The following is a 23,314-nucleotide window of genomic DNA, read 5'->3' as shown; positions in this document are numbered from 1 at the left end:
GCTTGTCTTACTTTCAAGGAAAGGCAAAAAATTTGTTTTTCTGCAGTCTGAAAGAGATATTCTGAGGCTGCATTTTCAGTGACAGAATTCCAGGAATGAAGAATGTATTGCAGAAAAGCTCGAAGGAAGAAGCATTTGAAGTAATGTTTACATAGAATCTTCCATCAGATTTGTTTGGAGAAGCTGAAAGGCTGCAGTACTTGATACTACAGCAGCATTTAAAAATAACTGATACTGTTGGTCAGAGGATGAATTTCTGGTTGGCTCATTCAGAAGGGGCACTGGTTGCACTGTACAAGGAAGAGGTGGTTTGCTCTACTGACAGACCAGACAGCTCTCCTAAGCAGCATTTCCAGATCTGATTAGTGATTATACACATATAATTGTTAGTAACATGATAAACAAAGGTGCCTCAACCGCTARAAAAGGAAAAATTTCATCTGGAAGACATCTTGAACGTCCAGGCCCCAGACTCCCTGGAAGCCACAGCATACTGTTGTACAGCTTGAGACTCAGAATCATTAGCTGCGTGAACATGGATGAAGGGGATGCAATGTTTACTTCGCCCAGGGGGCATGGTAATAGCTAGGACCATGCTAATCATGGACTTCTAAAAAACAACAACAAAAAAAAGGTACATTCAGGTTGGACCAACAGCTTTGTAAATCAGAACACTGTACCATAATAGCTTAAATTATTACTTAGACCTAGGTGATGTCTAAGAAGGTACTGTAGTGTATGTGGCTGATTCCTGTATATACCCTTGAGCTATGAATAACTTAAAATAACAAACAAAAAAACCCCACACATCACACAATTCTCCATGATTGTAGAAGCTAATCTGTGCAGATCGCTTTTCACATAACTTTATAGCAGAACAATCAGGGCAGACATAAAAGAAACAGCTTGAGGAACAATTCAAGAAAAATTAACTCAGCTGAAATATACTAAACCCATGAGAAAAAAAGAAACACAAGACTACAATCAAGTTTCATTTCCATTTCACTAAGACAAGTCTGACACTTYTCAAGAGTATTTCATAGTTTATTGAAAGAGCACTTGTTACAATACAAACCAGTTCTGCTTTTCACAAGGCAGACACTTGCTCTTCAGACAATCCAAAACTTTTTTTTTTTAAACAATAGATCTGAAAATCCCATTTAATTAAAAGGCAGCTCACTGCCTTCTTTACAGTACAAATGGGCACACAGCATAGATTTCTCATTTGGCAGCTCTTGAAGTGGTTCAGAAGGGAAGTATCTGAGTCAATTTTAACGTATAAAACTTAGGACAAACAGAGAGGGAGATACCAAACTATGCTGAACACATTCATACAAATAGCATCCTCTATGGTTGACAGATTACTAAATTCAGACTGCTTGAGAAAGGATGCTGAAGTGAATCAGAGGAGATTTAGTGGCATGCATTCCCCTCCCCCCCCAATCCACATGTCCCTAGTGAGTCTTAAAGGATATTTTAACAAATCATCACCTAAGCACAGGTGGATACAAGCCAGCTGTCAAAGCACATAGCACATCAGCACTTAGCAATGGCAGTTAAGTTTCCTGGAAAAGCACTCCCATCATGGATGCCATGTTTCCATTAGCCTGAAAGCCTTTTCACACAGCCKTCTATGGAAGCAGCTGTATTAGTGTTCTTTAGCCCCATTAATATAGAATTTAAGATGAGAGCTGTGCATATTTCTGAATACTTAAAGGAGATCCACAAGTTCTCACCCTGTTTCTCTTACAGATGAGGAACTGCATTTTAATTAATATTCGATTCTTGAAGTGAGCAATTTTAYAGAGTTTTTTTCTAAAGTTTAATTTCTGTAATATACTCTTAAAAGCCAGGAAGAAGGCTTAAAAAAAAAAACAAAAAAACAACAACAAAACCCAAGTACGGTTGTTTCTCTACAGCTGCTCTAAAAAAGTGGGGCAACAGTGATGGATATTAGCTTATTGTTCATCATCATCCTGACATCTACAGATATATTTTAGAATTTTAAGCTAAAAGGAGTTGGCAAAAACTTTTTGCAGTATAGTACTTAAGTATTAAGTAGCAGGAGTTTTCCATGTCAGRACACACAGTTGCATGGACTTCAAAATTATTGTATGCTCAAATGTGCTGATATTGCACAGGTAATCACAATGCTGCACAAAATACACAGAGGGCATACAACAAAATTGGTTTGGTCTTCTCTCACCATTCACCCCTATGCAGACTAACTGTTCAGCTCAATGATTCTTACAGAGCTGAGAACAACTTCCAGAGTGTGCATTTTCAAAAAGGTCCAAGGCTTTTTGAGGATATGAAAGAGAACTCATTACCCATTTTGCACCAAAGCAAAGTACAACATACTACTAAAACAGAATTCTAAAATAAAGGTAACACCACAACATTATTTGCAGTCCAAAATTCATTTTGCAATGCTGACTCAAGCTCAAAGAAAATACTGCCTGTCTATAGAGCCTTTTTTCCCTTGAAGAACCAAGGAATTTGAGGTGATGTCTTAYTTCCTTTGTTCAAGTAAACCAAAGCATGAGACAAATGCAAATGGCAAAGCCATACTTGGACAAACAAAWTAAACTTGCCAAAAAATGGCCCAAATGGTAGGACCAAATGATTCTTTCAGGAAAGTCAGAATTTACTTTGGATCTCCAGTATCAGAGGGCCAGTATGCTATTATCGGTAACATGTGCAGAGACTGCAGTGTTGACACTTGATTAAACAATACAAAAATGGTGCCTGGCTGCCACTTACCTATGAGTTACAACCAGCACCTATACCATGCACAGTTGGGAATGGAAGGAAAAAGGAAGATAGGAAACAAAAATAAGATGAAGGTAAGCTTAAGGCACTTTCTACTCTTCTAAAGCTATGCTGAAACATGCAGAAGTAACAATTACCAGCAGGGCTTGTATTTCATCAAAAATAAGCAACCTCAAGTAAATCAAGGATTTTTGTGCAAAATAGCACAAGTCATTTAACTGTACAAATGCACTGCAAAGTGGACCTATCTCACCAAATCTGGTATAGTAGCCAAGTTTTTTKTTTTTTTTTTTAAAAAAAAAAAAAAAGCACACTCAAATTTAACAGCAAAACAGGTTTTCCTCAAAGCTTTAGATCGGCTTATACTTAAGTCCACAGATTTTTAGAAGGAAGTTCAACTGAAGTTCAGAAACAAAGAAATYGCTTAATTAAAATTGAGACTTTCCAATTGAGACAAACCCTCATACTTATGAATGCTATTTCTTTAATCAATTTTTTTTAATGTAATTGGTACGAAACAACCTAAAGTATTTGTTTTATGGCAATCCACTTGCAAGAATAGGCACCTTCAGCTTAAAACAGAAATTAAAAATTGTAATTTGCACTTTGAGAGCGGAAAGAAAAAAAATTAATCTTATTTTCTCCTCAAAGTGATCTTCTCTGTTAAACAAGCCTTGAAACAGTGGTGTAATTCAGGACCAGAGGCACTAACATGAGGTATCATATTAAAATCAAACTGTTCCACCTCTTTCTTTACCCCAACCATTTCAGAGTAGTGATCTATAAATTTTCATAAGAAAAACTGCTTTAAGAGCATCTCCCAGACTCACAGCCCAAGAAAGCTGAAAAAATAAAATATAAAGAATTAGCTCTTTGAGGCTAACTACACTATTCAGAGTGTCAAAAAAAACCTACCCCAGTTCCTTTCCATGATCTCTGTATAATAATTAAAAACTATTATACTTAGAAATACAAGAATCATAAAAAGCTTTTTTCCGTAATATTGCTCCAGCTATATGTATATTCCAACATAGAAGTCCATTCAGGCAGGTTTAACTGTCTCAGCAATTTCCTATCAGTAATTATGAACTTATGATGAAGGGCAAAAGACATTTTCTAATCAGAGAGTAGGACTGTTGTGTGACCCAATAGCTCTTCTAAATTTCTGTCTATCTACAAAAAGCCACATATCTTGTCAGCCAACAACTTTTGGTTTATAGATTACTATTAAAAAATTTAGGTTAAGAGTGGAAAACACCATACTGAAAAGCCAGATCAATTTTAAAGTCAGATGGTCAGTTTCCTCATTTCTAAGAAAAAGGTCACAAGAAACATTCAATGCTATAAACTAAATTCCTCTTTTGATTGTCTACATAAAAACACAAGAGGAAGGTAAAACTTTGTAAGTTCCAGACAATATCTTCAGCATTAGAAAAAAAACTCCAAGAAACAAAAACAATTGGTAAATAAGCTAGCAAGGAACTTCTCCTCTCTACATCCCTCCCTCCAAGTATTCTAGTCTATGAAAAGTTCTTAAAATTTTTCAGAATGTTCTTCCAATCAAGGTTGATAAAACGAACCAGAAGTCACAGGCAAACTGAACGGGCTGAAGGGCCAGTACCTTGTATTTGTGTGTCAAATCACTCAAGTTCTACTTGGCCAAACAAAACCCAAGACATGAGCAAAGCCAATCCTGGCTGTTTCTTAATGAAAAGCCAGCATTATCCCTGCTTCCCTCCTCCCCCAAGYTAGCGCTGACTGACTAATCATACTGTAGTTTCCCTGCCTGCTTTGAGGTTAGGTGCGGAGAATTGGCGCCTCATCCGTGGGGGTGTCACAAACTGGTTATAGTGGTTAAGTCGGTCAGTCTGTTTTGGGTGGAAGTTCGCTGCACTGCCTTCTGCATTGCCTCCATTGTTGTGATTACAGTAAGGCTGGCGGTGCTGGTGGATATGACGCTTCTGCTGGAAAGTCTGCAGGTCTGGGTTCTGCTGCCCACTGTAGGAGTGCAATGATTCAGATGAGCCAGATGTTTGACGCCTCAAACTTTTCTGAGAGCCATTGTTGAGAGAATTGCTTCTCCAGCGCAACTGAGGTGATGGCTGCTGCTGATTGCTAGGCTGYGACTGCGTGTTTAACTGCTGCCTGTTAATTTGGATATTATCTTGATTCCTTTGAGGGCCATAGAGACTCCACAGCTGTTGAGGGTCTTTAGAAGCAGCTCTACTTTCTTTTTCTTTGTTTTCATCTTTTTTCTTATCATCTTCTTTTGGAATTCTAACCTCAATAACTTCATCTTCTGTGATAATTATATGAGTGCCTGGACTCCATGAGTTTCTATGTTTGGGGTTGCTTTTGAAAGGAAACCGGGGCTTGCGATTTTCAGGTGGGATAAATCGGTGAGGCATATTTTGTCGACGAAGCTGTTTTGCTATTTCCTGCTGCTGCAGATTTTTAAATCGAATCTGTTCTTGCCTCATCCAACGTAATCGCCCACGTCTGAAAGCTGGATCACCTGCCATTAACTGAGAAACACGCTCCTCTTTAGCGAGATCATCGTTCTCGCTTCTCTTTAAATCATCTGTGGGCTTTTTATCTACATCCTCTACACAAGCAGAATTTGGAGACTTAGCATTAGCTAAAGTTGACTGAGCTTTCTCTGGAGACCCTATCAGAGGTAAAACCTTCTCCATTTTTAGCATCTTGTTTCTAAGAACTTTWATCTCTTCGTCCTTCATGTTGTTCTGCTTCTTTACTTCTTGCAAAATATCTTCCAGTTTGTCTATATGCACCTTAAGGTCATCCACATCAGTTACTCCTTTACCATTAGCCATAACATCTTCTATTTTCTCATCTCCAACTCCTACTGTGTCCCAAACGTCACGGGCAACAGCTCTCCATGATTCACGCTCGTTTGGATCCTTCTTCCCATACATTGCACAAAGCTCTTTCATTTTAACAATGGCCAAAGCCTCGATCTCCTGTCTAGTGTGCCTGAAATCGTTCAGTGCTACCTCATAGCATATCTCTTTCACAGCCTGAATCTTCAAGTCTGAGATGGTAACCCATTTGGAGTCTTTGCTAAGGCGCCGGCGTTGGGGTATCTGGTACATTTTAATAGGCTCTCGCTTCTTCCCACTGCTGGGGAGACCACACTTTTTTACAATGGTTTGGAGCTTGCTGGGGGGCAGCTTCTCTCTCAGTGAAGTGATCAGTCTCCAACTCTCCTCACACGATCTCTTGTCCGAATCATCCCCACTATCAGAGTCTGCATCCTTTGGAAAAACAAAAATCAAGAAGTGGCCCCAAAATAACCAAAATTAAAATTGTAAGGAAATGGAAAAGCTAAACAAGAAGTAGCAGGCAAAGAAAACTAAATCAAAAAATCAAAATAGAACAAGTGATAAGAAAGTCTCTCAAGACTGAGCGTTAAGACATTAAAATGCATCTTCAAGAGTCACGGAGTGTCAAAATTGGTGCTTTTCACTAAACCAAGATTAACATTATATTTCAGTCTTGTCAACTCAAAAGAGGAGATAATCTAAAATCTTCCCTCCCAATCATTTCCAACACCTTTAAATAGATCAGCTTTATATAGATCTTTAATTAGATCAAATAAAACCAAGCTCCTGACCAAAAAACAAAACTAAAAAAACCCCGCAAGTGTAAATCGCACCTCATGTGCTACAAAGACATGCAAATCCCCACCACACACATTTGCCTTGGTTACTGCTGTTGCTTCTTTCAGCAAATCCTCCCCAGGTTGGTGAACACAACAGCCATCATAGAAGATGTCATGAGCAGCCAGAGTAAGTCAGGTTAACACTTGTTAGTAACGTTGCACATAGTTGCAGGGATGCTCAAGTTTAGAATCCGCTTCACTACAACAGCAGCCAGAGAAGTGTTAGACGATAAGAAAAAAAGAAACAGAAGCAGCTGAAAGGTTCAATGTTAAAAGGACTGCAAGTGCCACTATGACAGGTGAAGACAGTGGTTCATATTCCAAGATGTGCTACAAGCTAAAGGGATATCCAGATTCAGAGTTTCAAAGGGGGTTTTTTTCCTCCATTTTGCCACCTTGCTGTTTAGTTTAAAAAACAAAACAATCTTGACTGTCCGAAGAATGAGTATCAGAAGAATGTAGCAGTAATGACCTTTTTATTGTTTTAATATGAATTCTCTATTTGATATCCTTGATTTCTCCTCTTCTCAAACCCTAGAGCCTGGAGCTTCCACACACTTGCTAAGAGTTATGCTTGTTTTGCTTCTTCATTAAAAGTTTTCCATCTTTTGCTAAATCACTTTTATTGAGCAGTGCTTCAGGTTTCCATACGCTAGGAATGTTTGGTTCAGGGATACTGCCACTGAAAGTTAAGTATATACATTATTGCCTACTGCAACCAGAAATTAAAGTCAGACTACTTTTTAAAAAGGATTATTAACTTAAGACATCTCTTTAACAAACAAGTCCTATGTATTAATGTGATCCACTAGAACCCATAAAATCTTCAATAATTCGTAAGTAAACCTCTAATCAACTTCTAACGTTCGTATTTTTCACAGGAAAAAATTATAATACGTAATCAGGAACAATAGTCAATTACTCTAAAAATCAAAAGAAATCCATGTCATTGGCTCTGAACTGCAGGTTACTAAAGCTAACTTAAAACTTTGTGTAAGAGACCACAAAGAGTAGGGTGTACAGTATAGTCTATATTGGAAACAATGAAAGGGAAGAAAAAAAGTTGTTCTACCCTATGGTCAACAAGCTCTATAGCACAAGATTCATGTTATCTGAGCTTCTTGTGACCTTATGTACATATTATGACCCTATGTATGACCTTTAATAGTAAAGATTAGCACAAGAGAATCAACTTCTCTTAATTTAGGCCAAAATACAAGCAAAACATTGGATTAGAAACAAAATATAAATTCCTCAAGAGCTTATGGCCGACAAAACTTGTGGCCTTAGGAGACAGTATCTAACCTACTCCATGCTGCACTGGAAATGAAAGATGCCCTGGAGGAAGACACCATATATTGTACAAGCTATACATTCAAGCCTGTGTCCAGAAAGGCAAAAAGAACTACTCAAACATTATGTCACAAGTTACACACAACTATATTTATAGGTTACATATTTACCATATTACTATTTATGGGTAAAGCATGTTTTGTGTATAAAAAGCTGATAATGAGACACTATGTGGTCACTGTCCTACACTGTCCTACACACACTCAAAGATTAACCAATCCAATTAATAAATGTACCCACCTTCTAATATCAAGAGGTCACTGCAAAGGCATAATGACCAAGAATAACAAGGTAATTTTACCTCTAAAACACATTCACATTTGATTTGAAAGATGTACAATGATAATTTTTATTATYGAAAAATGCCAGCAATGTAAACATATTAATTATAGATTTGTGAGGGGAAAGTGCTATCTTTTATCATTTTTGTATAAYACGTCTAATGAATGTCCAAATTGGTTGGCATCCAAGCACTAAACAAACAGCATTAGCCAGCATATTATAGCCAAGATTATTTTCCAATTTAGAATAAGAACAATATTTATATTTTTATATCCATCTTATATAGCAGTGTCTTAGAATCTTGATACTGTATCTGGATATTGCAGCAATGTAAACACTTTCAAGGCACATAGGCTGAAATGCATTCCCAGATTTCCAGATCATTATTCAACTGCTATTCAGAATTAGGAAGATATTTATCCTGTCCATCCCAGCCTCTTCATACAGTGGCACAGAAACTACCAGACGCATTATGAAGTTTCACTATCTTTTGAAGTATTCTTACTAAACATTGTCAAAAGCAGGATACTGGTTAATAGACCAATGATATTGTTTATTACAATCCCTTACAACTAGGAAAGCTGTTAAGGAATCTACATTGGTAAAGTGTGTAGGACAGCCTTCTACCCTTGCCCACAAAATAATACCAGCAAAAATAAAATAAGCTTATATAAATCAGTAACTTGATCACATATTGAATAATTCTYTATTTGAAGAATCTTTGCCTAATCTTAAGTATAAGGGAAATAYAAAGTATAAAAGCCTTCCTAAGGCTTTTATAAGCACAGCCTTATTTCAAGCAGATCCCCAGAGAGCCAATTCTCACATTTAATTAATGTAATAGCTTAGCTATTTAATATGCTTGTCACCAAAATTTATAGGAGGGAATTCCATGACTTGCACCTTCTTTGACACAAAGCCAAATCCTCCTCAATATTCCAACTCCTTTTCTTTTCATGCACTGAATTTACTTTTGCAGTACAACTTTCATCTATGTGAGTTTCAATTATAAAACTGCAGAGATTAAATGTAACATTAGCTACACCCTAACTTCCTTTCTGAAGGGAGTCTTGCTTTGGCTCAAACTCTGGAACTGCTGCTCTCCATCCAAAAAATTACCCCCTTCTGACAGAATAATTACAGATGCAGAAGGCTTTAAGTGTACAAATTATACAGTACAATACAGAATAAATGAAAAACAACATAGCTTCTATCTATGTAAACCACAGTACCTTGCTCCATTCTGGTTTTGGGAGAAATGGAAGAGCTTTATGGTTTAAACACAGACATGCTATCTAACCCAAAGTCATTAAAGGTCTCAAACTCATACTACAAACAAGCAAATAATGATTTGAAATAATTATTGGAATTAAAGCACTTTTGCCCTCTGGCTAAAAATCAAGTAGCCCTTTCCTCCTCTTCTCCCCCCCTCCACCTCCCCAACATAATTAAAAGAATTAGGAGATTCAGATATCTTAAGGAATCTGGATTCCTGATCTATATCTAAATTTCATTCCTGGGCTTGGTCACATTTCATATTCACAGGAAACAGGCTACATGCATTTCTATTTGTAATGTGCTTAAGGTATTTGCTGCAAAGGCACTGAAGTCTTCCTATATCAGACTTAACTTATATTTCCTATTTAGGCAATTGGTCGGATTCCCATTGTTCTGGATAGGTTACTTTCTGCGCTCCCCAGACATAACCTCCCCATCTGTACATGTGCTATTAAGATCCTTACAAGGAACTCCATGCAGGGGGAGGGAGAAGTGTTAAAACATGCACAACGCAGCAACATTTTCAGACACCATTCAAAAAATAAACCTAGCAAATCAATGTTCTAGAAGTCTCTTTGGCAGCATAAAATTAGTATTTTCTGGTGTTCCAAGACAAAAACCAAGGCAGACACCCCCAAACCCAGCCAATTAGACTACTGAAAAGCAACTTCAAAAGGCAGAGAGTGTAGCCATGCCCTTCTTTAAGCTTAATTTTCAGTTCAAGAAATACAACCTGTCCCAACAAGCACTGATTAATGCCTCTCCACTGCTAATTGCAATCTCTGAATTAACATTAAGGAGTTCAGTCACACTGACCATATTAACTGTAGACACGAAGTATTGAAAGCAAAGGGAGAACTGCATTGTGCAGACAACCCAAGCAGATTTCCTAAACTTTCAGATAAGCAAGAACAGCAGTTACTGTTTGCAAAAGTAATTAATCTGAAGTAAGGACACATACCAGCCTTTGCTGCTCCAACAAGAGATCAGCTTCCTCTTTCTCCTTCTTATACAAAATCTCCATTTCTTGCAATCTGAAGAGAGACAAAAAAAAAAAAAAAAACACAGAAGCAGCCAAACAGATCATTATTTTAATATTGCTCGTGGTGTTAGTCCATATAGAGAGCAAGCTGAATTACAATAACAAAATAAAACTCATTTCATGTCAAAGTTAACTGTAAATTGTTAATTATTAATAGGGAAGTTATGGTAATTTCTGCCCTCCTTTAATCTAAAAAACAAAACACAAAAATCTCAATCTATTTGGAGTAAGAATTTCTCTAGATCTATTCAGTGTATTTTCAGTTACATTAGAGAGGACTATTACAGTACCTAAGAGGATCTGAAACTTCCTAGAATTTGCAGTACAATCCTGCCCCAAGGTCTGGTCCTATAGAGTCTGTGGCAKGTGGTCAAATGAGATTTTCAAAGGAACTAGAGTATTAAAAACATGTAACAAAGTATGAACAAGTCTTCTGAACATTAACTACAGGTAGCAGAGACACTACCTGGCAGAACTAGCATTAGAACAAGTTGGAAAGGGAACGGTACTCGAGTTTTGCCTTTTTTGTGGAAGCCTCATTTAAGAATCTTCCATATGAACTAACAGACACTATCTTTGGGTTTTACACTGACACCAGSCAAATGGAACTACAGCTGTCCCTTTCTTGTTTCAAATAAAAATTTGGAGTTAAATTGTTACCTCTTCTCCATCTCCTGCTTCATGTCAATACCCTGCTTCTCCAGAAGCTCCCTCTGAGCAAATGTCCAGTCAACTGGCTCAGAGGGAGTCTCAGCAGATGGGGTTTTCTCTCTTTCTGCTCGTGCTTGTTCCGGATGGTTGAATCTGAAGACATGGTTTTTACCCATGATGATACGATTGCCTAAAATGGCAACCAAGATTAACCTTTTTGGGGTAGGGGTTCCAACACCAATAGAAAAGCACAATTCAACTATCAGAATCATTTATCCTGTTACGTGCCAGCAGCAGAAAAGATTGTCCAAGAAGAATTTTGGTATACATTCAAGTTACTAGGTGACAAGGAAAACAAGAAAGAATGCCTAGTTTGTACAGAACAACCTACTGCTGACACGAAGAAATGTTCACAGAGGAGGACATCACCTCAGGGGACCAATCTAATGTTCTTGCAGAGTTTGTAAAAATTAAAGGATAGACTTGGAGACTGACCAACAGTTGCAGTAAATAAAATACATCACTAAGTCCCATTCCTCTCCTCTGAAAAAAAAAAAAAAAAAAAAGGACACAATTTCCAGTGACAAGGTCAAAATATGGGTAAATGCCACTTATGCAAACTTTTCACCTTGGAAAAGCCTGGCTTGAAAGACTTGAATGCACTGTGCTTCCTTTTTGCTTCCTCCCCCTCCCCCCTCCTTTTTTTTTTAAATATGGTTTACATGTACTGTTTTTACTTGAGTCCTAATGAATAGGATTTATGGAAGCTTCTTTGTTACTAAGGGAAGAGCCAAAGAAACATAATATTGTCAGTCTTTCAACTAAATCCTAGAGATGTTAGTCTCCCACAAAACCCAAGATGTGCACTTGATGGAACATAGCAGGATGTCTCAGCTCTCCCAGTGAACATATGACAATAGCTTAAAAAAGTCATTCTAGTAAAGAAACCTCCAGAGTCAACAAGACTGTCCTTATGAAAACAACACCAAAGAATAGGCTTTTTGAAGATACTAAAATGTTTTAGTAACTCATTTGTCTAGATGCAGAAGGAAAAATATCTACTTTTTCTTTTTTTTAAGAAAGCTGAACAGCAGTTTTCAGTACAAGCCATATGCTAATACAGAACAACAAAGTATTCCTCCTTCATTGTCCAGTCTTCTGCTGATGTCAATACGCTTTGTTCTATACAAATTCTCATTTATAACATGGTGAAAGTGGTTTTGAGGTGCTTTTTAATCACCAGAAAAAAGGAGGAGGGACACAGAAAGCATCATGTTTTGAAAGGGACTCTCTAATATAGATAGGTCAAAACAAATGATTTAGGGAAGTCACTCCCTCCCCTCCTTCCCCTGCATGCCTTTCTAAAGCAAAGTAGGGGACTGAGTAGGAAACCAAATGAGAGGAAAAAAAAGCTGTGACTATCTGCAGAGACTATAACATCTTAGCTGTGCCAGGAAGCTGGGAATTTTCCATCAGCAGCTGGCAGTCTGTCTGTTCTGTCTCACAGAGACTGCCAAGGGCAATAGGCTTGAGCAAGAATGTACTAGAATAATACCAGGGTAAGCAGAAGGACAAGCAGGATGCTATGTGGCGGTGCATATTTAAGTACACTTTCAGCTGGCACGGCAAAGAATAAAGAAAAAGGAATTGTTATCCAGATAAAAAAATGGTACCAACTTCTGTTCAAGAAGTATTCCAAAAAGGTAACACTCCTGATCTTTAACAGCATTCAGTGTTCTCTACAAAAGATATGATTTTTAGATGGACAGTTAGCAAGAGCTTAAAGAACGTTATTCTTTAAAAATTTCTTACCTGAGCGCAGCTGCACAGGCTGCACTACCCTCTTGCCATTAACATAGGTTTCTGATCGTTCACAAGGCTCCAAAGTAACAATAACTATGAGGAAAACAACATCGACAAATAAAACTTTAGAGCAATGCACAGAARCACAGAAACATGCAAACCCAAGATATTTCATTTTCAGCAAAGCTTTCTGTCCTACTAATATCACAACATGGTACAAAAGTGACATACTCCCTGATGTCACTCTGGTTAAGAAAACAAAGCCCCACCAGAGAACTGATGCTACTGACATCTCAGTATTGCAGATAATAATTATTAGTTATTTTCTGTCTGATTTTTCATATCTATACTTAACCAAGAAGAGAACTTAACTCACAAATTGGCTACAGCCTGCAATATGATTAAGCTGATAAATATCTCATTATAGAGGTTTTAATAATGATTTACAACCTCAGCATCTTCAGTGCTTTCCAGTTCATTTCAGCCCTGAAATTACAGATTTCATCCCCAAAGGCTATTAGCACTCCACTACTGCTGAGACATCTCTAAATTAGAGGTGCTCAACAATATACACCCCTGGACATTAGAAGTGAAAAGGGGACCATTGTGGCTGAGACATCAAGATTGTTTTAAGCTCTCTGTAGTTTCAGTAACACACTGTGACCATAGTTTTGCCCTGAATAGCCAGTTAATTACATCCAACAAAAAATTAGTTCATTTCCTGAATATATATTTAGAAGACTTGCATGCTCCAAGTAGTCTTCTAAATACTTCTTCCCTCTCCATTTCAAATATCAATATTTTGAAGCTATTATCACTTAAACAACCTTTTTTTCTCTTCCCCCAAGATTCAAGCTTCTCAATTCTCAAGCTGACAGTTTCTCCAGGGAAAGAGATATTTGTGCCTACATTCAAATACAAATATTCCTTGACCAACTGCGGAATGAAAAATTCAGCAACACTTGGCTAGTATTATAGTTTTTCACCTTCACCATTGTTGTTCCTCTCACTTCGAAAGATACAGTGTTCTTCTTTAATATGAGCCCCACTCAAAACAATATCTTGCCTTCGCTCAGCATCAGCTTGGCCAACCCTGAATCCAACAGAAAACATTTCAAGAGCAACTCAGATACTTCCCGCAAGTATATGTAGGGCAATACATTCAAGAAGTACCCAGAGAAAAATCTAGACTAGTAAGACTATCCTTCAAGYTCAAAGACTTGAATACAGTGCTTCGCTTTGGGTTGTAGAAGTTACTAGATTTATCATGAATTGGAAGATAATGCATAGGGAAAAGGTATTTTTTTTTCCTCTCTTAAAACATATCATTTAAAAAGAAACTGCAATAAATTCCCCCTTCCTTTAGCAAAAGGAGAAACAGAAAGAGACAAAGGGACAGGAACTTCCAGTGATCCACTTCAATTGGCATACACTGACCATCCCTTCTAACAACCACTACCTGTACTTCAACAAAAAAGCAAAAATAGTTTATTAGACTTCAACTGAATAATTTGATTTTTACGAACAGTTTAATCTAGCTTAGAGACAGTTAGAGGTTGGCTGTATCCCTGAAGCATGAAGGTTTATGTCCATTCTAAACCTCAAGCATTAGAGCAATTCCAGTAATTCATAAAAATGGAAAACTTATTTTGCCCCTAATATTTCTGATCTTCCTACTCTACTTACTATCATACATGTTTTTAGTATCAGATGGTTAGATTAGCATCTACTTAGCATGATTCCCTAARCTCTAAGCTATTCTCATCGTTGTTCTCTGAACTCGTCTACAAGTTTGATATTCTTTTCACTATGTCAGTTGCAGGTCAGAGTAGTATTATACAGCAGCACTTGGCTGTGTATTATTTTCCATTTGTTCTCCAAGAATATACAAACCAAGCAGCCAAACATGGCCTAGTGCTCTAGAGATAACAAATTCCACCTCTCTTATTCCAGACATCTTCACAAGTATTGGAAAAAAGACCCTTTTAAACTCCAAGTGTTTAAAGTGTTCAGAGTGTATTAATGCCCACCCTCACCTAGTAATACCATCTTTTATGTAGTAAAGTAGACATTCAGACATGAGTGGATCTTCATTAAGGTTTACAAGATGAGGAGTCTGAAACAAGAGAGAAAAGTTAATTAAGAACTGAGCACCTACTTTCAGGCTTCTTCCTATAGCTGTGGAAAGTGTATGTTAATCCAGTAGTCTTGCTAGAAATAACCAAGTTATTCCATAATCCATCTTCTCCAAATATAACAACATCTGGTAGTACTGAAGAGCATCACAAAATAACAGCAGAATTATAGCTCAGAATGGCTGATATTTTGGATAAGAAAAAGAAAAGGGGTAGAGGAGGAAGACTGACTGAAAAAATGATTTCTTGTAAAGTCTCTGAATTTTTCTATGGCAAGTCCAACAGCAGAAAATGTTTGTGTGATATTTCAAAACAGATGTGGAATCACTCAGGCTTTTCTTGGATAAAACAGACCAGGTGTACCATTTTGCAAAGCCTGTTAATGTCAAAATAAAATCTAGAACTATCAACATGTTCTAATACCAAACAACTAAAGACCTCTTCAGCTAAAGTTCTTTTAAATTTAAATCCACTACAGTTACTAAACCAACCTTCTTTGGTGAAAAAACCCCAYTGGAATCAGCAAACAAGTCACATGGCCTTGGTGTGAAAATCTAGCCAGTGAGATAGCAGTAAACAAAAACAAAAGAAAGGCAAAAATGGTTAAACGGAAAGAAAAAGAAAAGATGACAAAGCAAAGAAAAATATCAGTAAGTCCCTCTTCCTTCTGTTATCCTCCATTACAATAACTAAAGCAAAAAAAAAAAAAAAAGAAAGAAATTGGTTAGGACCCCTTGAAAACACTGTTTCTATCAATGTATTCTACCTGCAAAGAAGTTTACTTAATGAATACACTAATAATACTCAGTTTTGGGAAGCTCAGAAATTACTGGCTGTTAATGACAGGATTTTACTTTGAATAAAGAAGTCTGGTCATCTACAGCCCAGTGGAAGACTAATGACAGAGATAAAAAGCAGGGGGAAAAAAAGACACCTTATTCACCCCTAAAAATATAGAGAGTACCCAGAACTGCAACTGAAGACGTACCAGTGTCATTCATGTTCACTGCATTAAAACAAACATTTAGAGCTGTATGAAGCTCTTCAGTCAAAGAGAAAACTTAAGATAAACCAAATCCCAGACACAGTCAACTACTATAAATAACACTATGACACATACCACTTGACCAGTTGGAAATTAATGCTGTTCTCTAGACATGCATGTTTTACCATCTGACTTTCTTTACCATCTGACATACTATGTACCAATTAAAGTCTGAATAGGTGACAGAGCTTTGTAAGAAATAAAGCTCAGTAATTTGAAAGATGGTTCTGGTAAAACAGGCTATTCACTGATTCTGACATTTAGCTGGAATTAAAGGATCTTTGCTGATCAAAGGCACAACCAGTAGAGATGGCAATGGTTGCATAAGGTGGATGCCTTTTAATTCATGAAGCAGGCAAAATTCACCTTACACAGTTCTATTTACAGCTCAGCTGGTAAAAACACAACATTGTCCTAAGCAACACATGATTAGATTTATGCTGGTACTTCAGAAGCAAGAAGTTCTTACAAATAACTTGAAACTTTCTATCTACAACTCTGAAATTTTTACAACAGCAGCCACAATTACTAGAAGGAAGACTACTGAAACTGAACTGCCAGGATAGAAGGAACAGAAGCAGACAGGACTAGGATAAGACTAGAACAGGAGTCTAGAAGGTTTACTTCTGCTAATAAATCCTGTATGAGGAAAAAATATCTATTTTAGCAACTATTTATCTCAGATGGCATTTATACACAAACCTGGTCAGCAGAAAAAGCATCAAAAGAGTCATCAAAAAGAGTTGATGGCCTCTGAGGGAAAATCTAAAAGGAGATTAGGAGCCGTAACATGAAAAAAAAAAAAAAAAATGAAAAAAAAAAAAAAAAAACCCACACCACGCAACATATCAGCGCCTTTACAAACCTGAGACACTTCTAGAGATCAGCAGAGCAAATCAGAGATCTATCTACCCAAAACATAACAAGATTATTTTAAGCAAAGGATTAAAGATTTTTAAACAACTTTGGCATCCTATGTTTCTATAAAATGCCTCTAGATAGGCCCCACTTTATCCTTAGATCAAAATTTGTTAAACACTTGCCTATGCAAGTTTCAGGCTAAAATATTAGCCTATGTTATTTGTTCAAAGATACCTGAGGTACAATAAAGTGGGTTTTTTTCTTTGCAGTTCTTTAATGAATAACTCTACATTAATTGCATAGATAACTTTTTAGTAAATTCAATCATTTTATATTTATGGCATTGATTTATGTCCTTAGTCTTCACAGTTCCGCTTCTTTCAACTATTGACATGTACTGAAAGAAACATTCTCTTCCCTGCACACTSTGTTCTATGGTTAGCTAACTAGACTACACTCCCTTTTTCCAAAGGGGGAACGGTTAACAAACCAACCCAAGAAATAGCATCCAAACAGCTCTTCTGGCTATCTCATAGATGAGTAGTACAAGAAAGTCAGAGCCAGCTACTGCAGCAAATGGCATCAGCAGTCTAAAAGACAGCATTTCTGAGTTGCTACTGAATCAACAGATAAGCACAGAGACTACTACTGACAGCATGGATTTTTCTAAAGGAGAATAGAGTTCAACCATTTGTGGATGTTAGAAGTCTTCCACTGAACTTTCTACATTGCTCCTATTTCATTATTGTGTTAAGCTAGCACATGCTGGCACATACTTCTCCCTACCTTAACGATTAGTGGAAGCTACTGCAGACAACATTCTTTACATAGCTAAAAGCACTAAATACTATATCATGTCATTCACATGAATAAGAGCCTTCAACTTAGTTGTCACTGGTGAAGTAATCTCTAGATGCAGAGTGTTTGATACATTCTATGTTTTTAAACACTATTTTTAAAGTTATTGTAAAAGGATTTTATGAGGGTCCGAACCTTGCTTACATCCTTTGGTACTTTACATACATAGGACCTTGCGTGAGTGGCAGGTGCCCCTCATTTGCCAAATTGATCAGCCTTTTGCAGACATGACTCAGTAATTAGCATCAACCTTCTCTACCTTTTTAGGTGAGAAAACTCCCAGCGTTCCTCCATCTTCACGAATGGCAACTCCCATTTCTGCTAACAATGCCTCCCTGAAAAACAAAATATTTACTGTATTTTAGGCTTCAGAAGATGCAATTCTTAGCTTTCAACCAGATTATCTGCTGACCATACAACCAGGACTGACACTGCTTAATAATGCAATAGACTAAGTTCATTAACTTTAGTCCTGGAGTTTACAAATCTGCAGAGCAGCAACAGCAGAAATTTTACATAGGATTAACATGATGTTTTCGTGCAATAATATAACCACAAGGAGAATAGATTTTAGGGCATTACATTCATTGCCTCCTCAAGGAAGGCTAAAGTCTGTTCTAAACCTAAACATTTAATTCAGGTAAAAACCCCTAATCATCAATTTATAAAGACTTCTTATTTTAAAATAGATCAGAAAAAGATAAGTGCTCTCTGCTTTTTAAGATATATAAAAGGACTGCACTGGGCCTGATGAAGTGTCTGTATGACAGAGTATTCTTGGCTTTGATAAAGCTCAACAGTAGTGCCAACAGATATAAGAACAGTGCGAACACAGCAATATCTCCCCAGAGTATTTTCACAGTATCTGAATTTCTTCCCAAGGTATTTTCAGAATTCAAGGCAGTATTTCTTTAAAACAGCTCTCCARAGTGAGTTTTGTTTTTGTTTCACATTTGTCAGCATTTTCTGAATTCACCTCTTACCATCATCAACATCATGCAGTAAACACTTCAAAAGGTTAGCTGTGTGTTCTGAGAACTTCTTATTTGTTTCATATCCACCACCTGTTAGTCCAATTTAATCTCTTTTAGTTCTTGTATTAGTCAGTAAATAATCATTATCCGCTTTTTCTATACCTCTCATGACTTTACGGACTGCTCAGTCACCTCATTTCCAAGCAGAGATGTTTCTCTTACGTACACTGTAAACACTTAAAATTCTAACAAATAATCCTGTTCTGTTGTACCAATTACAATTCTCACTTGATTCTTAACTGTCTGTCTTGCTGCTCTAAAACAGAATTCAAACCAAAGCTGGATTTGTTTCATAATTTTAGATATTCTCATATCTAAAGCTTCATCTTGCCTGCTCAACTTTAGAGTCAGACTTTTCGACTGCAAAATAAAGTGAAAGGAGTAAAAAAAAGAGTAGGACTTCATACTGCTTCACAACAGAAGCTGATGTAGTAACTTGGGATGTTAACTGAGTTACAACTCTAAACCCTAACTATTGGAAATACAACAAAGAATATAGCTTTCTCTCAGAATTGCCTCTACTGTTATAATATAATACAAAGAACAGCAGAATTATCTTTAAGTGCTGTACTGCTGTTTCATTACTTTTAAACAAAGGAATATTCTCCTCTTTCCTACATCTCTCTTCTCCTCTATTTTCTAGACATCATCTACAGCACTTCTGATTCCTGACCTTTCCATCCTAATGGCCTCTGTTTTCCGCAGCTTCTCTTCCCACGTTTCATTCAATTCTGCAATGATCTTCTCAGATTCCTGTGTAAAAATCCAGAAGCTATTTTAAGTCCTTCTCAAGAAAGTTCTCTCTACACTAATACACAAAACAATTAAAGGTCAGGCTCAGTTCMACACTTCAGTTTAATTTTGAGTGCAAAAAGCACCCAGTAGTTCAAATCTGTAAKTTGTCTTTATCATTTTCTATTATTTCATAACAACTCATTTATATTTTTATTATGATAGTCTCGAAGACAAACCAAGAATAAAAAAAAAAAACTTCAGCTAGCTCAGACTTTAGTTTGAGTCTTTTTTTTAAAAAAAAAAATCTAGTTTACAGACGTCATTGAGTAACTAGATGCCAGTAACCAGACTGCAGAGACCACACCATTATTTCCATGGTAACAGCAGGTTTCTGATAGAAAGGGATATGCAGTGTGCATTTCAGCCCATTTCGATCCCTGTAGCAGTCTTTTAGGGACAAGAAATTAGARAGAAGCACAGATTCAACACAGACTCCCCACTCACCCACCCAGGAGACAGGGGGCTTTGGTAAAATGAAGAAATACTTCACTGTAATGCAATTTTGCGGCTGTTCAATCCTTTGCAGAATTTGGACAAGGCTGCTATTGTTTGGACAAAGCATGCTATTTTGTGTTTCACATATTAATCTGTGGAGGTTGGGTGAATACAACAGTGGCAGAATTATTCTGCCTCCTTTTTTCAGTTTTGAAATCATTTGGTTATCTGAAAACTGACTGCATTGGCTAGTCAGACCTAGTCCACAATAGTGCTGACCAGACCTCTTGAAGTCTATACTTATGATCAAATTTCCCAAAATTTTTCACTGTTTCATATGGCCAGTAAGCAAGAATGAAGATTGCCATTTACAAACTCAGTTGTAGTTCCAGGTGACAATTAAACCCTAATAATCACAAAAGAAAAGTTGTGCATGAACCCAGTCTCTAGCTCAYCTCACCTAAGTGCACCAAGGTGCAAGAGTGTTTCAGATTAAGTTCCTACAGAAGCAGTAATATACCAGCTATGTTTGCTGAAGGAGACTTCTCCCAGTTTCTCAGCTTTGAAAAAGATCAAAATTATAGCTTTCTTAATCTATAACACCTACCTTCAAACGTTCAATTGCCTCTTCTCCGCCAGGTGTTGACATAATTCTTTCCTGTATACTGGACACAGATGTTAGGCCCACCTGACTACTGAGAGAGCAGGAGGATGGAGATGCAGTGAGGGACCCCATGGAGGCTGTGGAAAAATTGCCAGGACGTTGATTCTCAGAGGCTAGCAAGTATCTATGTTTATTGTTCTGAATATCTTTCAAATCTGGGAGAAAAAGACAGAGAGAAGGCAGAGGGGTGGGGAAAAGGGGAAAAGAGGAAGAGGAAAGGAATAGCAAAAAGGAAAATGGGAAGGAAACACCAGTGTAAGAGGAAAGCATTTGAGTAGAAACAAGACAAGTTTTGTAATGTTTAGATGGCAGTTCTGAAACAAATCCTTTAAAATTAGTACYCATGACAAAAATATCTCAGTTCAGACTCTGAGGATTATAAATAAGTACTGTGTCTTAAGCCAGTCTTAAGAAAGAAACCCTGAAAAAAATAAGTCACACATTCACCAAAAACACCGTATAATTCAGAGGAAACCCCTTGTTCGGCTGCTGAGGTTGCCCTGTTCCTAACCAACTATTAAACTGGTGAGCAACATGGAGCTGAGACCAAAAGCAGATGCAGTTACTAATGAGATCAGTTATATTTCAGTCTTAAGCCTGAATATACACCATCCTGAAATTCAAAAATACTCTCCCCAGACTCCTTAAAACTATAATGATGATTATCCTATTAGATCTGCTGTTGAAATATCCAAAGCACAATGACCAAGAACTACCCTCTCCTCAAATTCTCACAGGACAATGAGTTTAAAAACCATCTGCTCAGTCCATTACAGGAAAAAAAAAAAGAACACAAGTTAACAATTACATCATTACATTTCCCCTTTGACCCTCCTTATCTGAAAAATGGAAATCTAAGATACATAATTAGTTAAATATCTGCTATGAGTTATATTCTCCAGAAGGTACTTAACAGCTTAAGGTCTTAACTTAGAAGGGGAAAAAATTAAAAACAAAATCTAATAAGACAACTTGTGTAACCTGAAAAACTGGAGGCCTGAAGGTGCCTCCTAGAGGTGGAGAACACAGAAGGAAAAAGCACATGAACTATCCAGAAGCAATCTATTTTGATTTAATTTGGCTTCTGAGATATGTCTATAAACCATACCTAGAACTAATCACAAAAATCTTCTAACATGAAAATATTAGACAGTTATGTAGCTCAGTTTTAACACTTTTGATAGTTCAAAAATTTTAGTTCAGAAACAAATCTTTTAAAATAAGTATCTCTGGGCAATATGCAGGTCAAATGAGACCCTGCAGATTATAAATAAGAGCTTTACCATAAACCAATGTTACCAGTAAGACTTACAAAAATAAGAGACGCTCACTCAGACATTGCATAAATTTCCATGTCCTCCTACATCTCTTCTATCCTGAACAATTATGCTATCATAATTCTAATGCCTTAGTTCACTCCATATTCAAACTGCTGTTTCAACCTCATGAAACTGATGATTGCATCAAATCAGTTTGAAAACCACCATCTGCAAATACAGGAAGCAGGGGTGGAAGGTTAACAAAAGCAGAAGAGATTAAGGAAAAGGAATGCCATTAAGATGAGGAAAGCAGGCATGGCAGAGTAGGGAGGAAGGAGTCTTGAAAGGCCAAGACGCATGCACTCCTGGAGATAAAGGAAGTGGCACTTGCAATAGCTTTGGCAGTTGTTGTGACCACACAGAACCAAAACCCTCAACACCATGCGCACTTCTTTTGGAGGCTGCAGCTTTCACACAGATGGCGCATGCACACACTGGAAGCAGTATCAGAATGGAAGACAAGGCCAGGATGAGTCTTCACATCACCAGTAGCTTCAATCTTAGGAAATTTCAGACAGATCTCTTCCCGTTGAGACTTTTTTCCACAGTGAGGCTGGAGAAGACTGGCTGAAAAAGTTTAAAACAAAACCTACCAACCCAAAGTTTGCCGAGAATCTATATCGGACATTCAGGCATTTCTCTTGCAACGTATTATGCRTATGTCCCTTTCACAGAAGCAGCTGGTAGAATTTAATGTTTCTAACCCTATTAAGCTCATCCTTACCAGTTTCTTCACACGAAAAATATATTCTTCAGAAACATAGCAAGGCTCTGTTCTGCTAAGCAACTACATTAACAACCACAAGTTTAAGAGCCCAAATAAGAGACTGTAATTAGTAGATGTCCAACACTTTCTTTGTATAAAGAGACTATATTAACAATTCAGTTTCCAGAAGGAAGCAATATGATTTCATTTTAAGTTAATCAACTGTCACACTTACAATAAATACTCCTATGTGGAAAAACTTAGAAGGCAAAGAAGCCAAGTAAAGGCTATTTTAATTGAGTACTTTGAGAAAGGTTAGAGAAAAAGATTTTCTGGTTTGACTCAAAACCATTAGCTGTCATGAAAACAAATTGAGGAGTTACTACTCTTCCCTCTGTATTCTGCCAGCAGGAAGGCAATGGACATAGTGTTGCATTTTTAACTTTGCACTTTTTTTTTTTTTTTGGACTGTTGACTCTATAAGAAATGCCAATTAAGCTAGTCTCCACAAAACTGCTTTACATTCCACAATGAGTGTTCTGTCTGGGATTTCCCCGTGAGAAATGCTGGCATGCAAAGTTCAGTTAAAAGTTGACCCA

At 37.1% G+C, this 23,314-nt stretch overlaps 1 protein-coding gene across 9 annotated transcripts in view; it reads right to left on the bottom strand.

The window, feature by feature from the left end:
• Positions 1-23,314, bottom strand: part of KIF1B (kinesin family member 1B) — a 95,959-nt gene that overhangs the window by 38,822 nt on the left and 33,823 nt on the right. For 6 of the 9 annotated variants that reach the window (XM_085299009.1, XM_085299008.1, XM_085299014.1 and 3 more), the window contains 8 exons: positions 20,634-20,845; positions 19,470-19,549; positions 18,022-18,097; positions 14,900-14,979; positions 13,850-13,956; positions 12,873-12,956; positions 11,070-11,250; positions 10,329-10,401 (listed from right to left, as the gene is read on the bottom strand). In XM_085299009.1, the coding sequence (XP_085155135.1) occupies positions 10,329-10,401; positions 11,070-11,250; positions 12,873-12,956; positions 13,850-13,956; positions 14,900-14,979; positions 18,022-18,097; positions 19,470-19,549; positions 20,634-20,845 (893 nt within the window). The remainder of the gene's footprint in view (positions 1-10,328; positions 10,402-11,069; positions 11,251-12,872; positions 12,957-13,849; positions 13,957-14,899; positions 14,980-18,021; positions 18,098-19,469; positions 19,550-20,633; positions 20,846-23,314) is intronic. The other 3 variants (XM_085299012.1, XM_085299013.1, XM_085299015.1) reach the window with 1 other exon arrangement.

The sequence above is a fragment of the Rhea americana genome, unplaced genomic scaffold (genome assembly GCF_003343005.1).
Source record: "Rhea americana isolate MKP2758 unplaced genomic scaffold, rheAme1 scaffold_143, whole genome shotgun sequence".
NCBI classification, from domain to species: domain Eukaryota; kingdom Metazoa; phylum Chordata; class Aves; order Rheiformes; family Rheidae; genus Rhea; species Rhea americana.
Note: the sequence above shows the minus strand (reverse complement) of the source record. Positions and strands in the feature narration are given on the sequence as shown.